At 45.6% G+C, this 16,841-nt stretch overlaps 1 protein-coding gene across 1 annotated transcript; it reads left to right on the top strand.

Annotated features, from left to right (window-relative positions):
* Positions 1–8,796: 8,796 nt before the first annotated feature.
* Positions 8,797–10,531, top strand: LOC115779633 (zinc finger BED domain-containing protein 1-like). Its single transcript, XM_030728392.1, has 3 exons — positions 8,797–8,854; positions 8,982–10,184; positions 10,254–10,531. The coding sequence occupies exons 1-3, from the start codon at positions 8,797–8,799 to the stop codon at positions 10,529–10,531; spliced, it is 1,539 nt and encodes a 512-aa protein (XP_030584252.1).
* The last annotated feature ends 6,310 nt before the right edge of the window (positions 10,532–16,841 follow it).

Genomic DNA, 16,841 nt, shown 5'->3' with positions numbered 1-16,841 from the left:
TAGCAGAATGGGAGGGTTCATAATATAGTTTTTCCAGTGTAGCAGTTTCACACATCTGTGTTTTTTAATGTACTGCTGAAGTATGAAAACATTTTTGATGTGATGGTGTAATTTATTTAGTGAATGAACTTTACCCAGACCCACTTCTCAACACCTACAAGGCTTTAGATAATTTGATGTGTCATAATATGCTAGTAAAGGAACTTCAAGTTTTGTTTTTAATATGTTTATTTCACAAAATACTTAGAAAGATTACAAAACTATTACTACTAAATCTTTGAATTTGAAAAACAAATACACACAGCATTTGAAAACACACACAACTTTTGAAAACAGATATGCAGGCCCCTCTTAAAGCCACAGCTGATACTTTTGATTTAACACCTGATCGACAGAGGTGCATTTAACCCCAACAACACAAGATTCCATTTCAAAAAGGGCATGTTCAATGTCTTTGGCTTCCTTTAATTCATGTAGATAGGCCTCCACTGTCTCCATCAGCCGGTAAGCATCCGGGGTGAAACCTTCCAGACGCAAAACCTCCAGCAGCGTGGGAATGAAATGTCCATTCCAGAACCTTTTGGACAGCTGGTCGTAGTGTCGAAAAAAAAATTGTTTCTCCAGCGGGAAGACACAGCTGTGCCTTCTTTGTAAAGGATGCGAAATTTCGCAGCCCTCGCATCTGCTATTGAACGACCATGTTCACCACGGATTTCACGGTGAGCTTCAGAAGGTCCAGAACCACCGCCGGTAGCTGGCATGTCTCTGCAGGGAGGGTGCGCAGTCCCACCAGCTTGAACTCCTCCGGCGTGAAAGGCACCGCATTGTCCGAGATCGCCGAAGGGCTCCACCACATGTTCCAGCCCTGAGGTGACAGTGTGCCCGCCCCTGTAGCGGCAGTTTTCGGCTCTGGTTGCGGTGCAGCGGAGGCTGCCGGCATGCTCGCTCTCTGTGTGTTGTCCGCGGTCTCGTTGAAGTAGGCCATGTTGTCAGGTCGGTAATGCAGTTTGGATGCTTCCTGAAATGAAGCCCAGTGGTCTTTTTATAGGGTTAAAGCAGCACAGGTGTGGCGAGAGGCGTGGCTTTGATTACAGAGTAATACTTTTCTTAACAAAAATGTCATTTTTTTCTCTTTGAGTGTGATTAAACAGCTCATCAATTTTGGGTATTTTGGGCTCCATCACATTGAGCCACTCTTGCAGAGGAACCTTTAGTACATTGTGAAATACCCCAGACTGTGAATTTAAAAAATCTAATAAAAACTCATCCTGGAGCTCCGGTTGCTCTGTGATCTAACGGCTTGCTCTGAAAACTGCAGGAGGCAGCGGCGGCCTCGGCTGACCTGCTTGAGGGTCTTCTTGCTTCCCCTTTTTTTCATCAATCACCAAGATTGGTGGGTAGTTGTTGTCCTCCTCTTCCTGTTTGATCTGGAGGTTTTCCATTTGGGTGCTTTGGTCCTTTGTGCGACATCCGTTGTCCCGGGGTAGAGGAGCCAAACATGGGTGTGTTGCCAGACTCTTCCTGATTTCCGGAATCACCACCAGTGACAACACAGCCCAGCCGGATGCCGTTAGGGTTGCAGTGGATGTTGCTGGACCAAAGGTTTCTCCAGTCTCGAGTTGGTAAAAGTTGATCTCATTAGCCAAGCTTTTGAATCCATACCCCCAGACACCTCCAGATGCCAGATGCCACTGCTCGTCCACAATTCCCTCAGCAGGGCTTCTAACGCGGCAGACCAGCATGGTCTTCTTGGCTGGCGGTGGCATCAATGCTCTGAAATGTTGAACAGGAGTTTGGCTGATGAAAGAAACTTTACGGATAGTTTGAGCCATAATTACAGCTGTTAGAAAGGTTGGTTTGAAGCCTGGATTGTTTTTCAGATTTTCTCTGATGATTAAACACACACACAAACCTCGTAATTTATCGCTACGACATCATGCTGATTGGCTCTCGGTTCATTCCATGTGACTGACCGCTGATTCGCTCTTTTTGTCCCCGGCGGAATACGCACACCTGACTGGCCCGTGCGCCCAGGTCTCCAGAGGCGGGGCTTCGCTCACGGTGGTCTGAGGTCTCCTGTGGGGTCAGTCAGCTTCCAACCATCTCCAGTGAAACTTCCGGGTCCATCCATCCATCCATTTTCTTCCACTTATCCGGGGCCGGGTCGCGGGGGCAGAAGCCTAAGCAGAGAAGCCCAGGCTTCCCTCTCCCCAGCCATCTCCTCCAGCTCATCCGGAGGGACCCCAAGGCGTTCCCAGGCCAGCCGAGATACATAATCTCTCCAGCGTGTCCTGGGTCTACCACGGGGCCTCTTCCCGTTGGGACATGCCCGGAACACCTCACCCAGGAGGCGGCCAGGAGGCATCCTAATCAGATGCCCGAGCCACCTCAACTGGCTCCTTTCGATGTGGAGGAGCAGCGGCTCTACTCTGAGCCCCTCCTGGATGGCCGCACTCCTCACCTTATCTCTAAGGGAGAGGCCAGCCACCCTTCGAAGGAAACTCATTTCTGCCGCTTGTATTCGCGATCTTGTTCTTTCGGTCACTACCCAAAGCTCGTGACCATAGGTGAGGGTAGGAACGTAGATCGACCGGTAAATCGAGAGCCTCGCTTTTACGCTAAGCTCCCTCTTCACCACGATGGACCGGTGCAGCGTCCGCATCACTGCAGAAGCAGCCCCGATCCGCCTGTCGATCTCCCGTTCCCTTCTCATCACTCGTGAACAAGACCCCGAGATACTTAAACTCCTCCACTTGAGGCAAGAACTCGTTCCTGAGCCGGAGATGGCACTCCACCCTTTTCCGGCTGAGGACCATGGCCTCAGACTTAGAGGTGCTGATTCTCATGCCAGCCGTTTCACACTCGGCTGCGAACCGTTCCACTGCGAGCTGGAGGCCCCCCCATGATGAAGCCAACAGAACCGCATCATCTGCAAAAAGCAGAGATGAGACTCTGAGGCCACCAAGGAAGAAGCCTTCCGCCACCTGGCTACGCCTAGAAATTCTGTCCATAAAAATTATGAACAGAATCGGTGACAAAGGGCAGCCCTGACGGAGTCCAACACCCACAGGAAACAAATCCGACTTATTACTGGCTATACGGACCAAGCTCTCACTGTGGTTGTACAAGGACTGAATGGCCCGCAACAATGGGCCAGACACCCCATACTCCCGCAGAACCTCCCAAAGGACACCCCGAGGGACACGGTCAAATGCCTTCTCCAAGTCCACAAAGCACATGTAGACTGGTTGGGCAAACTCCCACGCACACTCGAATATCCTTGAGAGGATAAAGAGCTGGTCCAGCGTTCCACAACCAGGACGAAAACCGCATTGTTCCTCCTGAATCCGAGGTTCGACTAACGGACGCACCCTCCTTTCCAGCACCCTGGCATAGACCTTACCGGGGAGGCTGAGGAGTGTGATCCCCCGAAAGTTGGAGCACACCCTCCGGTCTCCCTTCTTAAAGATGGGGACCACCACCCCGGTCTGCCAATCCAATGGCACTGCCCCAGATCTCCACGCGATGTTGCAGAGGCGTGTCAACCAAGACAGCCCTACAACATCCAGAGCCTTCAGGAACTCAGGGCGAATCTCGTCCACCCCAGGGGCTCTGCCACCAAGGAGTTGTTTAACTACCTCAGTGACCTCACCCCCAGTGATGGTCAAGTCATCCCCCTCATCCCAGACTCTGCTTCCACTACAGAAGGCGTGTCAGTGGGATTCAGAAGGTCCTCGAAGTATTTCTATCCACCGTCCGACTATAGCCTCAGTTGAAGTCAGCAGCACCCCCCCCCCCCGCACTATAAACAGTGTGAGTGAAGCACTGCTTTCCCCTCCTGAGTCGCCTGACGGTTTGCCAGAATCGCTTCGATGCCGTCCGAAAGTCTTTTTCCATAGCCTCACCGAACTCCTCCCACACCCGAGTTTTTGCTTTGGCCACTACCTGAGCTGCATTCCGCTTGGCCTGTCGATACCTGTCAGCTGCCTCCGGAGTCCCACAGGCTAACCAAGCCCGATAGGACTCTTTCTTCAGCTTGATGGCTCCCTTCACCTCCGGTGACCACCATCTGGTTCGGGGGTTACCACCACGACAGGCACCAACCACCTTGCAGCCACAGCTCTGAGCAGCAGCCTCAACAATGGAGGTGCGGAACATGGTCCATTCGGACTCAATGTCCTCAGCCTCCCTCGGAATGCTGTCGAAGTTCTGCCGGAGGTGGGAGTTGAAGATCTCCCGGACTGGGGCTTCTGCCAGGCATTCCCAGCGCACCCTCACAATACGTTTAGGTGTGCCAGGTCTGTCCAGCACCTTCCCCCGCCACCTGATCCAACTCACCACCAGGTGGTGATCAGTTGACAGCTCAGCTCCTCTCTTCACCCGAGTGTCCAGAACATACGGCCGCAGATCTGATGATACGATTACAAAATTGATCATCGACCTGCGACCTAGGGTGTCCTGGTGCCATGTGCACTTATGGACATCCTTGTGTTCGAACACGGTGTTTGTTATGGACAAACTGTGGTTTGCACAGAAGTCCAATAACAAAACACCATTCGGGTTCAGATCGGGCAGGCCGTTCCTCCCAATCACGCCCCTCCAGGTCTCACTGTCATTGCCCACGTGAGCGTTGAAGTCTCCCAGCAAGACTATGGAGTCACCAGATGGAGCACTCTCCAGCACCCCACCCAGCAACTCCAAAAAGGGTGGGTACCCTGAACTGTCATTCGGCGCATATGCGCAAACAACAGTCAGGACCCGTTCCCCAGCCCGAAGGCGCAGGGAAACTACCCTCTCGTCCACCGGTGAAAACTCCGATGTACAGGCAGCAAGCCGGGGGGATACAAGAATACCCACCCCAGCTCGCCGCCTCTCACCGAGGGCAACTCCAGACTGGAACAGAGTCCAGCCCTTCTCCAGGAGACTGGTTCCAGAGCCCAGGCCATGCGTTGAGGTGAGCCCAACTATATGTAGCTGGTATCTCTCAACCTCACGCACTAGCTCAGGCTCCTTCCCCACCAGAGAGGTGACATTCCATGTCCCAATAGCCAGTTTCGATAGCCGGGGATCAGTCCGCCAGGGCCTCCGCCCTCGGCCACCGCCCGACACACACTGCACCCGACCCATACGACACCTCCTGCGGGTGGTGGGCCTGCAGGAGGGCGGGCCCATGTAACCTCTTTGGGCTGCGCCCAGCCAAGCACCACGGGCTAATGCCTGGCCACCAGACGCTCTCCCTCGAGCTCCCTCCCCAGGCCTGGCTCCAGGGTGGGGCCCCGGTAACCCTATCCCGGGCAGGGTAAACTGTTCCCTTGTTTTTTCACTCATAAGGGTCTTCTGAACCGCTCTTTGTCTGGACCCTCACCCAGGACCAGTTTGCCATGGGAGACCCTACCAGGGGGGCAAGCCCCCAGACAACATAGCTCCTGGGATCACTGGGACACACAAACCCCTCCACCACGATAAGGTGGCGATTCACGGAGGAGTCTCAGTGCTAATTCTGATCGGAAGGGCAAAGAGGGGTCAATCACATCTACTTGTTATCAGCCAGAAAGGCATCTGAAAACCTGAGATCCGGGGGTAAGGAGGAGGAGGGGGGAGTTTATGACAGACATCTGGCCTGACCTCCGGTTAAGGTGTCATAATTTTGGAAGATCACACATCACATCTTATCAGATAAATGATAGGGGTTAAGGCTGGAAGATCAGACACATTGTCTGGAGTGCAACCAAGGGAGGGGGTACCTGCTGCCCCTGGATTGAGGGAAGGGGGTCTTTGGAGAGCCCTCTGACCTTTCGTGATTGGTCAGTCTTAGTGGCCTCCCACTGGTAGCGCTTTGGGGGAACGGCACCAGTTTTTCTCTGCATTCATTCGGCTTTTTCGACTTCAGAGTGTCAACAGCAGACTCAGCAAACAATTATACCGGTGTCTGAGCGTCGCCACGGCGGCCACTCGACTTTTCAACCTCAGAGTGTCAGCAGTGGTAATTCTGCAAATAATGCCTCTCAATTACAATGGCTTCTGCGCACCGACCCGCCAGCGTCTGCGTTTCAAACGGATTTTAATTTCTGTTATTTTTTAGATGGAATAAAACATAAACACATAAAATTAAATAGCGATTTCTACCACGGTCCACAGCCGCACTGTGTTTTGGCCATGTCGATGAGAAAAGGAGCTGCACTGAGTCAATCGGGTTAAAAACAGCTGGTCTTATTTGTTCATTAAGAAATGAAATATAAAATCTCCCTGATCAGTGGACGCACAAGTACTAGTTTCATCTAGTGGTACACAAGCATTCCTGACCTACATTTTCACTACCTGTTTATGAAATATGAAATATTATGAAGCATATTTCCGGTTATAGAAATATGACATGTCATAAATCATTTATTTTGACATAAAGTGGTAGCCCATACCTCTCTATCGTGAACTGTTTCTCGTTATTCACCTTTTTTCACTCTGTTTATACTTCACCCTTTATTTAGTCATTAGTTATTATTAATCTCTGTCTCTCTCCCCTCAGCCCTCCCACAGCAGATGACCCCCCCTCCCTGAGCCTGGTTCTGCTGGAGGTTTCTTCCTGTTAAAAGGGAGTTTTTCCTTCCCACTGTCACCAAGTGCTGCTCATAGGGGGTTGTTTTGACTGTTGGGTTTTCTTTGTATTTCATTAACACACATCTAATCAACAACATGGCAGCGAATCAATGCATTTAGGCATGTAGAAGGATGACCAGAAGAAGATGGAAGGCCGGATGGAAGGCCATCATGGTGATCTGCTAAAGTTCTAGCTGGATATCAGAATGGGGAAGAAAGGTGATTTAAGTAACTTTGAACATGGCGCTCAGTGCAAGAAGGGCTGGTCTGAGCACCGAGACTGCTGATGCACTGAGATTTTCCCACACAACCACCTCTGGGGTTTATAGAGGATGCTGTGAAAGAGAGAAAATCTCCAGCGAGCAGCAGTCCTCCAGGTGAAAATGCCTCATTGGTGTTGAGGGCCAGACCACTTCAAGCTGCTCGGAGGATGATAGACACTTACTAAGCACTTGTTACAACCAAAGTATGCAGAAGAGTGTCTCTGAATGCTGAGCTGCAGAGTCCATAGCATGAGGTTAAGAGTTACAGTTGTGCTCAAAAGTTTACATGCCCCAGCAGGGTTTTTGCTTTCATGGCCTTTTTTCAGAGAATATGAATGATAACATAAAAACCTCTTTTCCACTCATCCTTAGTGGTTGGGTGTTTATCAATAACTGGTTTCAGTTGAGATACACTAAGACCTGTGCCAAACTCCATATCAGTGTTTATTTATTCTTCTAAAAACAACTATATGGATGTATTTTTTTTTAATGTAATTTATATTTGATGAGTAACTCTTCATCCACATTAAATAGACAGTGCCAGCTTGATGAAGGGGTGTGTGTGCTTGTTTGTTTTCATAACTCTTTGACTTTAATAGTATAATAGTTTGTATACACCAAGTTCAGCAGCACTTCCAACCTTGTATGCCCGTGCCTACAATGACAAAGTTTGCCTTATCTTATCACAGAGCAGGTGATTAATACCAGAGAAAGTGAAAATGACCTAAAAACACTGCAGAATTAGCCTGAAGACCATCACACTGAACTGTCATTTTGCTTGTTTCACTCACTATTCACTTGTGTGAATTAGTATTATTGCTGCGGAAAGAAGCTGCCAGAGGTCTGGGCCTGCAACAGGATAACAAGATTAGGTTAATACAAAGAAAGGACCAGACAGGAGCCCCCTGAGGCTGTTCATAAGCTGGAGTTAAATGCTAGCATGCTGATGTATTTCGGTTTCTTGCCATATAAACCATCATATTTACTCAGCTAATTAGAAAACACAGTACAGCTAAAAATGAGTTTCTTCACTTATTTGGTTAAACTTTGAATTAATTTGTCCAGAAAATGGCAGCAAGAAGTTAAAAGTTGTGAGATTTATATTTTTGTGGGAACGCCACCCTGCACTAAAACCTCGCATTGACACAGAAACCACTGTGATTGGGACTGATCTGTTGAATGTCACTGTTTCCTCCGATACTACTTCTTCCACCATTTTTCTAATGGACTGAAATCAACTTCCAAAATAGCAGTATAGGTATAAATTGTCATCTACCATTGTGGCAGGCAAGGCAGAGGACCCCAGTGCAGGACACCCAAGGCAGAAGAAAAATTTAAACTCAGCTTTAGTGATGTTACCTCCAACACAGAGGCTTCGAAGCATGCTTCAAACTCGACAGGGTAGTTATGGTGAAGCAGTGGGCTGGAGCTTGCTTCATGTGATGTCACCGATGATGTTTGAACCACTTCACTGCTTCATTCAGACCGAGTCAGCTGACTGCTTCAAGCTGACAGGTGGAGCTTTGAACATTTGGCGCGAATCAGTGTATTTAAGATGGCTCAAGCCCCGGTTCATGTCCCCGTTCTACACATATTATACGTTACGAACAGCTCTCCTTTTTTGATATTTGGAGTTCTGGTGGATTACTCTGTCATGGAGCAACCATCGAGGAAGCGTTCCCAAGTGTGGGAATATTTCAATTTGGTGCCACCTAATAAGGTAATGTACATTGGAAGTGTTTATTAGAAAGCCTACAGCCTATACTATGCAGTAGTGTAATAGTCATGGTGTCATGTTATCCAAGAGGTGCAGTTCTTACTGATGGCAAATACATAAAAGCTAAGATGAATAACGTAATAACAGGTTGTTATCTTGGTTTTACAGGTGCAGTGTTTGCTTTGCCCCCAGCTGCTGACATATAATAATAATACGTCATCAATGCTGAGGCATTATAGAGCCAAACACGAGAACACTCAGCCGCGTGCCACCAATCAAGGTAAGCGTAACATAGATATAAATTGAGAATTAGAAAGAATGTCAATTAAATGTGTCTAAGTTAAATTGAAGTTATTTTTCTTTATTCATGTTGTTTTGTTTTTTTTTTGTTTTTTTGTTTTTTTTAGGATCCAGGAAGCAAGCGCTTGATGAAGCGCTTGAGGACTTCACAGTGAAGGACTCCCAGCCTTTCACTGTGGTGGATGATTCTGGATTCAGGGTATTTGTGGCAAAACTGGATCCTACATACACCATTCCAAGTACGAATACAGTTAAGGCCACGGTGGAGAAGAGGCATGTGGAGGAAAAGGAGAAGGCAAAGGCTGAGTTACTGATCACCGACAGTGTCAGCCTCACAGCAGATATGTGGACATCCATTAACATAGATGCCTATCTGGCTGTTACCTGCCATTTTGTTGGCGCTGACGAGCAGCTTTCTACAACTCTGCTGGGAGTCCATCCTTTCCCCCGTAGCCACACAGCTGAAAACATTGCAGCTGTTGTGCAGGAGCTGATGGTGGAGTGGGGAATTGGTGGAAAGGTGAGATGCTTGGTGACGGATGCAGCCCAAAACATGACAGCCACTGCCAGAATACTGAAAGTTAGGCATGCTGTCTGCATAGCCCATGCACTCAACCTGATAGTGAAAAAATCCATTGATGCAACTCCTGGTCTCGATGACATCCGGTCAAGGGTGCGGAGGACTGTCGCATATTTTAAAAGCAGCACCACAGCCAAGGAGTGTCTTCAGCAGGTGCAAGTGCAAATGGGCCGCCCTGTAATGAAATTGATGCAGGAAGTGGAAACCTGGTGGAACAGCACTTTTGAAATGCTACAGCAGATATATGATCAGAGAGAAGCAGTGGCAGCAGCTCTGGCTACTTTGTCTACAGATTTGGCTCCTTTAACAGCCAATGAATATGAGGCGATGGCTCAGTGCATCAAAATGTTGTCACCATTTCAGGCAGCGGCTGTGGAGCTCTCCCAAGAGCGAAAAGTATCAGCCTCCAAAGTAGCTCCACTAATACGCATGTTGAAGCACACACTGAATCAATTGCTAAGTGGAGCTACAATTGATATGGCCAAACAGCTGGGACAAAATTTAGACCAAATAGTGACTGAAAAGCTATCTGGTGTAGAGATGACAAGTCTCAACTCCATGGCTACATTGCTGGATCCGAGATTTAAAACCCATGGATTTCACAGTCCCAACAACTGTGACACTGCGGTGAAACGCCTGAAAGGGGAATGTGCGGCCTTGATGAAAGCAACAACACCAGAACCATCTACATCGGTAGCACCACAGCCAGCACCTGCTGAAGCTTCCACAGGTAAGACACAATCTCATGCCACATTGATGCCATTGAAAATATATTCTGTAATGTGCCTTTTCTCCCCAGGTATTAACCTGTGGAAGCTTCTGGACAATGATGCAGAGGATGCAAGAAAATGGAAAAACGCAACAGCAGATGCTATAGTGGAGGTGCAGCAATACTTACCTGCTCCTCCTCTGGGGCGAGCAGAGGATCCACTGAAATATTGGGCACAGCACAAAACTCTGTATCCAAACCTGTACCACCTAGCCAAATGGTTCCTTGTCACACCAGCCTCCTCTGTTCCCTGTGAAAGAGTATTTTCCAAAGCTGGAGAAATTGTCTCAAAAAAAGAAACTGTTTGAGCCCTTCTACTGTGCAAAAACTACTTTTCTTGAATAAAAACACCTGAAGTAACACAAGCACCCTGTTTATTACACCAAGCACAATCCCAGAGAAAATATGAATGACAAACCAAAGATTTTCACAACATTGTTTTTAAATTACTATTGTTTCATGGGTAAATTACTAAGAATATTTAATGAGGTACTAAAACACATATGTACAACACACATATATACATACATAAGTGTTATTATATACCACTGCCACCTACGGAAGTTCTCAGATGATACGGCCATCATCGGATGTGTATCAGATGGGAATGACCAGGAATACAGGGGGGTCATCAGTGACTTTGCCGGCTGGTGTGAGAACAACGCACTCCAAATCAACGCCAGCAAGACGAAGGAGATGATCATAGACTTCAGGAGGAAGCCACCCCCTGCAGCACCGGTGAACATCCAGGGAAAGGACATTGAGACAGTGGTCTCCTACAAATACCTGGGTGTTCATCTCAATAACAAGCTGGACTGGACTACAAACACAGACGTCCTGTATAAGAAGGGCCAGAGTCGACTCCACCTGCTGAGGAGACTGAGGTCCTTTGGTGTCTGCAGGACTCTGTTAAAGACCTTTTATGACACAGTGGTAGCATCTGCCCTTTTCTACGCAGTGGCCTGCTGGGGGGGTGGATGCACCGAAAGGGACAGGAGCAGGATCGACAAACTGGTGCGGAGGTCTAGCTCTGTGCTGGGATGTCCTCTGGAGTCTGTGATGGTGGTGGGTGAGAGGAGGATGTTGGCAAAGCTCACATCCATCATGGACCCCCCCATCACCCTCTTCATGAGACCGTGGGTGAGCTGAGCAGCTCCTTCAGTCAGAGACTGAAACATCCTCTCTGCAGGAAGGAGCGCTTTCACAGGTCATTCATCCCAACAGCAGTTAGACTGTATAACACATCATAATGTCTTGAGTCACTTGGACACTTTACCTCCTCTGCCATCACTTTATCCATACAGTCCAGATACATTTTATTTATTACACTCACCCATATAATGCATACCGTGTATGCTGTGTACCTTACCGGCTACAAATGTATATAATATTTTGATATCTGTATATAGTGTTTTGATGTGTGTGTATATGTGTGTATATGTAAATGTGTGTATTGACATTGATATATATATTTATGTAAATAGTGCTTATGTATATGTGTATATTTTTTTTGCTATTTTATTTTATTTTATTCTATTTTAGTTTTAGTTTAGTTATTTGTTCTTACTCATCCGTTTCATTTTTTCTCTGTACTGAGCTGCTGTAATGCGTAAATTTCCCCGTTGTGGGATCATTAAAGTTTTATCTTATCTTATCTTATCTTACAACACACAGGGACAAGAAGACTATCAAAATAAAACAGGAAGTGAACAAACAAAAACGCAGACTCGACACAAGAGGAGGCACAGAAGGAATCAGAACATAACCAAAACTATCACAAGACTCTAAGAAAGGCTTACACTACAAATAATCTAAAATCAAGAACACAACCTATAACAGCAACCCGGTGAATGAAGCAAAAGAGGCACTATAAGGCAAAACAAAACTCAAACTAAGACCAACAAAAACACAGCAGACCCAGGATCATGACATAAATGCTGGCACCGACATTGACCACTGACACCTACATGGACTCAACACAGAGTCATGAACTAAAAAGACTTACGGTTTATTATGGAGGCAGTGATATGAGCAAAATTTGTTACCCATCATCACCATTTTATTTTGGCATATTATCATGCTAACATCTGCTAATTAAAAAAAAAAGTATAGCTACCCAAAGTTGATGTGGTTCACTGGGCACCTGTCTGTGGCAGACTCCAGCTGGAAAGCAGCCGTTAACTGCTGGAGATCAGTTAAGGACGTTTTGTTCTTCCAGAGACATCAAAATGTTTATTTTATGACCCAGTAATAATGCAGTCATTTTACCTGTGCTCTAATCAGGTATCAGGAATGTTTAAGTGTACTTCCTTGCTCTGTGTTTCTGTAGGTTTAGTTTGTGGTTTCCTTTTGGACTTTATGTTTTGGTCTTTTTGCAACAGCCTAGTAAAATGGGTCTCTTTTTGTTAAATCCTAACTGCATTTCGGGTCTTCAACACTGCAGTCTGTCACAGCCTACAGACTGTGACAGATGGCTTCTTCCAGCAGGATAACACACCATGTCACAAAGCTCAGATCATCTCAGACTGGTTTGTTGAACATTACAGTGAGTTCAATATATTCAGATGGCCTCCACAGTCAGCAGATCTCAGTCCAGCAGAGCACCTTTGGAATGGGAGATTCACAGCATGGATGCAGCCAACAAACCTGCAGCAGCTGTGTGATGCTGTCATATCAGCGTAGACCAAAATCTCTGAGGAAGGTTTCCAGCACTTGGATGAATGTGAGCCGTGAAGAATTAGAGCAGCTCTGAAGGTAAAATGAGGTCCAACTAGGTACTAATAAAATGAAATAAAGTGTCCAGTGAGTGTAAGTTAAATGTTATTTTTAATTATGCCTTTTGGAATATTTGAATAAAACATGGCCTAACCACAGTACAGATCCAGTTCCACTGGTGACGCATTATTGCTACTCTGCAAGGCTAGTTCACTTTTAGCAAGACAGCTTTATCTGGTCTTTTTAATTTTGCACAATGCGGTTTATGTATGTAGTCTTCTGTGTGCAAAATCCAGTACAAATACTGTGAAAAACTTAACTCAGTATTTGTGTATATAAATCTGATGAAAATCAAGTGTGAGAACTGTTTTCTGTGGTGAGAAAGACTTTGGAGATGATTAAAATTATCATCCCACAAGCTTCGCATCATCTCAAATTTGTATTTGCAATCATTTTATGATGAACAAAGTGCTAAAAGGACCCACTGTTATGTGTGAGGGCCTAGTGTTACATGTCTGCCCTCTGCTGGAGGCTTATCAGACTACACATAATCTATGTGTAGTCTAATGATGTTGGTTCTCTCTTTATGATCAGTCATGGCAAGAAAAGCAGTTAACATTGGCTCCTTCTCAGGAAGATGTTTCCATATGCAATCATTCCACTGCAAACTTGACAGGTGTATTGCTGGAGATGCCTACACTTACTGCACATGTGCAACTCACATAATTTGGGTAGCTGTTGTTTTTGCTACTTTTACAAATTCCAGTTGTGCACATCAGGCACTGAGGAAGCACAAAAATAATATACTCTCTCCTAAAGTTTATTTCCAATTCAGAGATTTACATCGATGTATTTACCACAATGCAAAATAAACTTAGCATAAGAAGGTTTAATACATCCAAAATAATCCAAACCTCAGACTGTAAATAACCTAAAACATCAGTAAAGCTTTGTGTGCCTTACACTGTGACCTGTGAGGTCACAGTGTAAGGCACACAAAGCTTTACTGTGACCTGTGAGGTATTGTTAGTCAAAGCAAAGTGAAGGAAATGAGTTACATACCAATAAATCTTTCAAATATTTACAGTGTGGCTTCAGATCTTCAGACAGCAGGCGCTGCAGGTTTCTCTGCATTGAAGCATTCAAAACACCAAAACAGCTCAGACCCAAATGAAGGCATGCCAGTTTTGTGCCTGCTAAATATTCAAGGCACTCCAACAAGGCAGAAGTGATAAGTCATCTCTAAAATGAACAGTTTTTCCTTCAGGACATCCTTTGCCTGAAACCTGAAGGTGCACATTCCTGCATGCATGGAAAAGGTGTTGCTCCTCGTGTTTCAGCCAAAATTTGTTGTTGGACCCTTACTAATACCACGAATATGAGGTGTGCACAAACTGAGCTGTGAGCTGAGAGATGAAATAATTAATTAAATGGTTGTTGACACTTTTATGTTTATGTTGTCTCCCAAAATCACTAAAACCAGCTCATGTGCCAAAAAAAGTGTTGGGTCACGATGAATCTCATTTCCAAAAACCAGACCTTCATGTTCTGATGTTGGTTGTAGAAGGAAATAAGCAGCTATTATCCAGATTTACTTTAACTAAAAACGGGTTATAATTTATGCCTGGAAAACAGCAACAGGATCCTGTTTGCTATATTTGGCATCTACTTGCAAAGCCAGTTCTGTTTCTTAATAGGATGATATGTGTAAACACTGTGGGACACCATGACTAATGTAGAACAAACAAGTGAAACTGTGATGTCTCATCTTGACACTTGTGATTTCTTCATCATTCTTGTAATGCTGACCTTTGGTTTGCATTATTTTATCCGAGTTATTATTTCTCAGGCCCCGTTTACACGTTTTGATGCTTTTTGGCCTCCCGTTTATACGAGAACGGAGTGAAAATGATACTTTTTGGAAACGGCCTCCAGAACGGAGTGTTTCTGAAACGCTCCGGCCTCCATCTCCATGTATACGGATGAAAACAATACTTTTTGGAAATGAGGGCACTCGCACATGCGCACTATGGTTGCGACCGCGCGTGCACTAATAGATAAACAACAATTGCAATGGTGGGCTCACGAGTGCTTTTTGTGCTGCTCAGTCTTTTGAAATTAACTTAAACTTTACCTTAAATATTTCACGCTTCGAGTGGCATGATACGGTCAATATGCCATCAATATGTCAATATTTTCCTGTGTTTTTGCAGTTTTATAATTTAGTGTTGTAAGTGGAGATCATTTCTGAAACGTCTCCATGTAAGCGGAAGGCCGAAATGTATCAAAATGACACTGTGTAAATGAGGCCTCAGGGTAGGGCTGGGCGTTATGGACCAAAAGTAATATCTTAATATTTTTTAGCTGAATGGCGATATACGATATATATATGGAGTTATATATATCAGAGTCAAAGCTACGTGTCTCAAATATCAGACAGACATTTTTATTAACATTCAGCTGTAGATGTACATGAGAAATTACTCAAAAATTAACTATTGGCACATTTAAATAATAATGCTCCTCAAATAAATTAATGCTTTTTTCCTCTATAAAAAGACTCACAGCTGTACTATTAAAATGTAAATAGAAAAAATACAGAGCAAAAATAGCAAAAAGGCTGACTTATTCTTTACAGAGTCAGTCTGGTGAAGTGTACTTCACTGGAAAGTACTTCCTCCTGTGTGTACTCCTGTACATCCAGTACTGTGACAGACTGACTGAACAAAATTCCATCTGCAGGATTTTAGCATCTCAGTAAATCCACAGACATATGCGCTGCTGTATCACAGCAACGGGCCACTGGCTCAAAGCAGCATCGGTAAGCACCCATAAAAGACCCACTTCCGCTATTATGGTCATGTGACTTATGGTACAAACCAACTTCTGCTGCGTATGGCGGCGCTCTCTTACCTGCAGCCAGGGACTCTTGGGGGTCCGGGCCATGCAGAGGCAAACTGGGAGAAGAGAAAGGCGAACTGGTGGAGCTACAAGTATTAGTGGCGGATCTAGGATTTTTCTGAGTAAGGGGCCACAGTATTCATAGAGGGGCCAAGTATTTGTGGTCGATATATACGGGCCAATAAAAATTAAACTCATTAGATTAAAGTTATGGTAAATCTTATCAGCACGAGGTGTAAGAATTCAGTGAACTTACGTGCCATTTCACTAAATAACAATATCAGACATTTCATAGATTACAGCATTAACTGTTGTTGCTCTCCCTAAATGATTTCTGACCTGATGAAAAGGGACTGGAGGTGTCCTGCTCCTGACCAGCCTCTGGTCTGCTGTGTCCTGCTGCTCTCTCCCTCCTCTCACCCTGCTCATTTTCAGCTGGCAGACTCACTGTTTTGCTCAAAAACTGCTGAATTCCCGCCTGAGACTCAGACCCGTCGCTATGGGTGGGCCCTAGGGGGCCGTGCCCACCCACTGATATGCTTGGGCCTGCCCTGGCCTGCCCACCCAAGCCAGATCACTAATCAAGCTAATAATAGTGGTGCCCCCCTGTTGGATTTCATAAGCCCCCCTTAAGACTGAGATCTGGCGACGGGACTGCTGAGACTGACCCTTTCTTTTCATATTCTTCTCTATCACAGCCAAACATTATAGTTAATGTTAACACACAAATGCAAATTACAAAGAAGTACATGAATTAGTGAAATGCTAACATTAATGTCCAAACACAAGTAGGGCCTCAGTTAACATTACTCTTAACAAACTTTGCTTCTTAATTTAAAGTTTGTCAGATTTACGCTGTGTGACAGCTGTGAGTAAAAGGGATTTATGACTTATCATTACCAACAAACTCCTCAAAATATAGACTGGCATTGGTTGTCGGTTAACAAACTTTCTCAGCGAGATCGTGCAAATCTTCTTTTTCTTCTGTAAGCTTTATTCACG

This window comes from Archocentrus centrarchus, chromosome 4, assembly GCF_007364275.1.
Source record: "Archocentrus centrarchus isolate MPI-CPG fArcCen1 chromosome 4, fArcCen1, whole genome shotgun sequence".
Lineage (NCBI taxonomy): Eukaryota > Metazoa > Chordata > Actinopteri > Cichliformes > Cichlidae > Archocentrus > Archocentrus centrarchus.
This window is presented reverse-complemented; position numbering and strand designations above follow the sequence as displayed.

Bases quoted from the DNA above. Each gene is read 5' to 3' on its own strand.
- LOC115779633 (XM_030728392.1), top strand. From the start codon at position 8,797: ATGCTGAGGCATTATAGAGCCAAACACGAGAACACTCAGCCGCGTGCC. The intron at 8,855-8,981 runs GTAAGCGTAACA...TGTTTTTTTTAG, and splicing joins GCCGCGTGCCACCAATCAAG to GATCCAGGAAGCAAGCGCTT. The intron at 10,185-10,253 runs GTAAGACACAAT...TTTTCTCCCCAG, and splicing joins ACCTGCTGAAGCTTCCACAG to GTATTAACCTGTGGAAGCTT.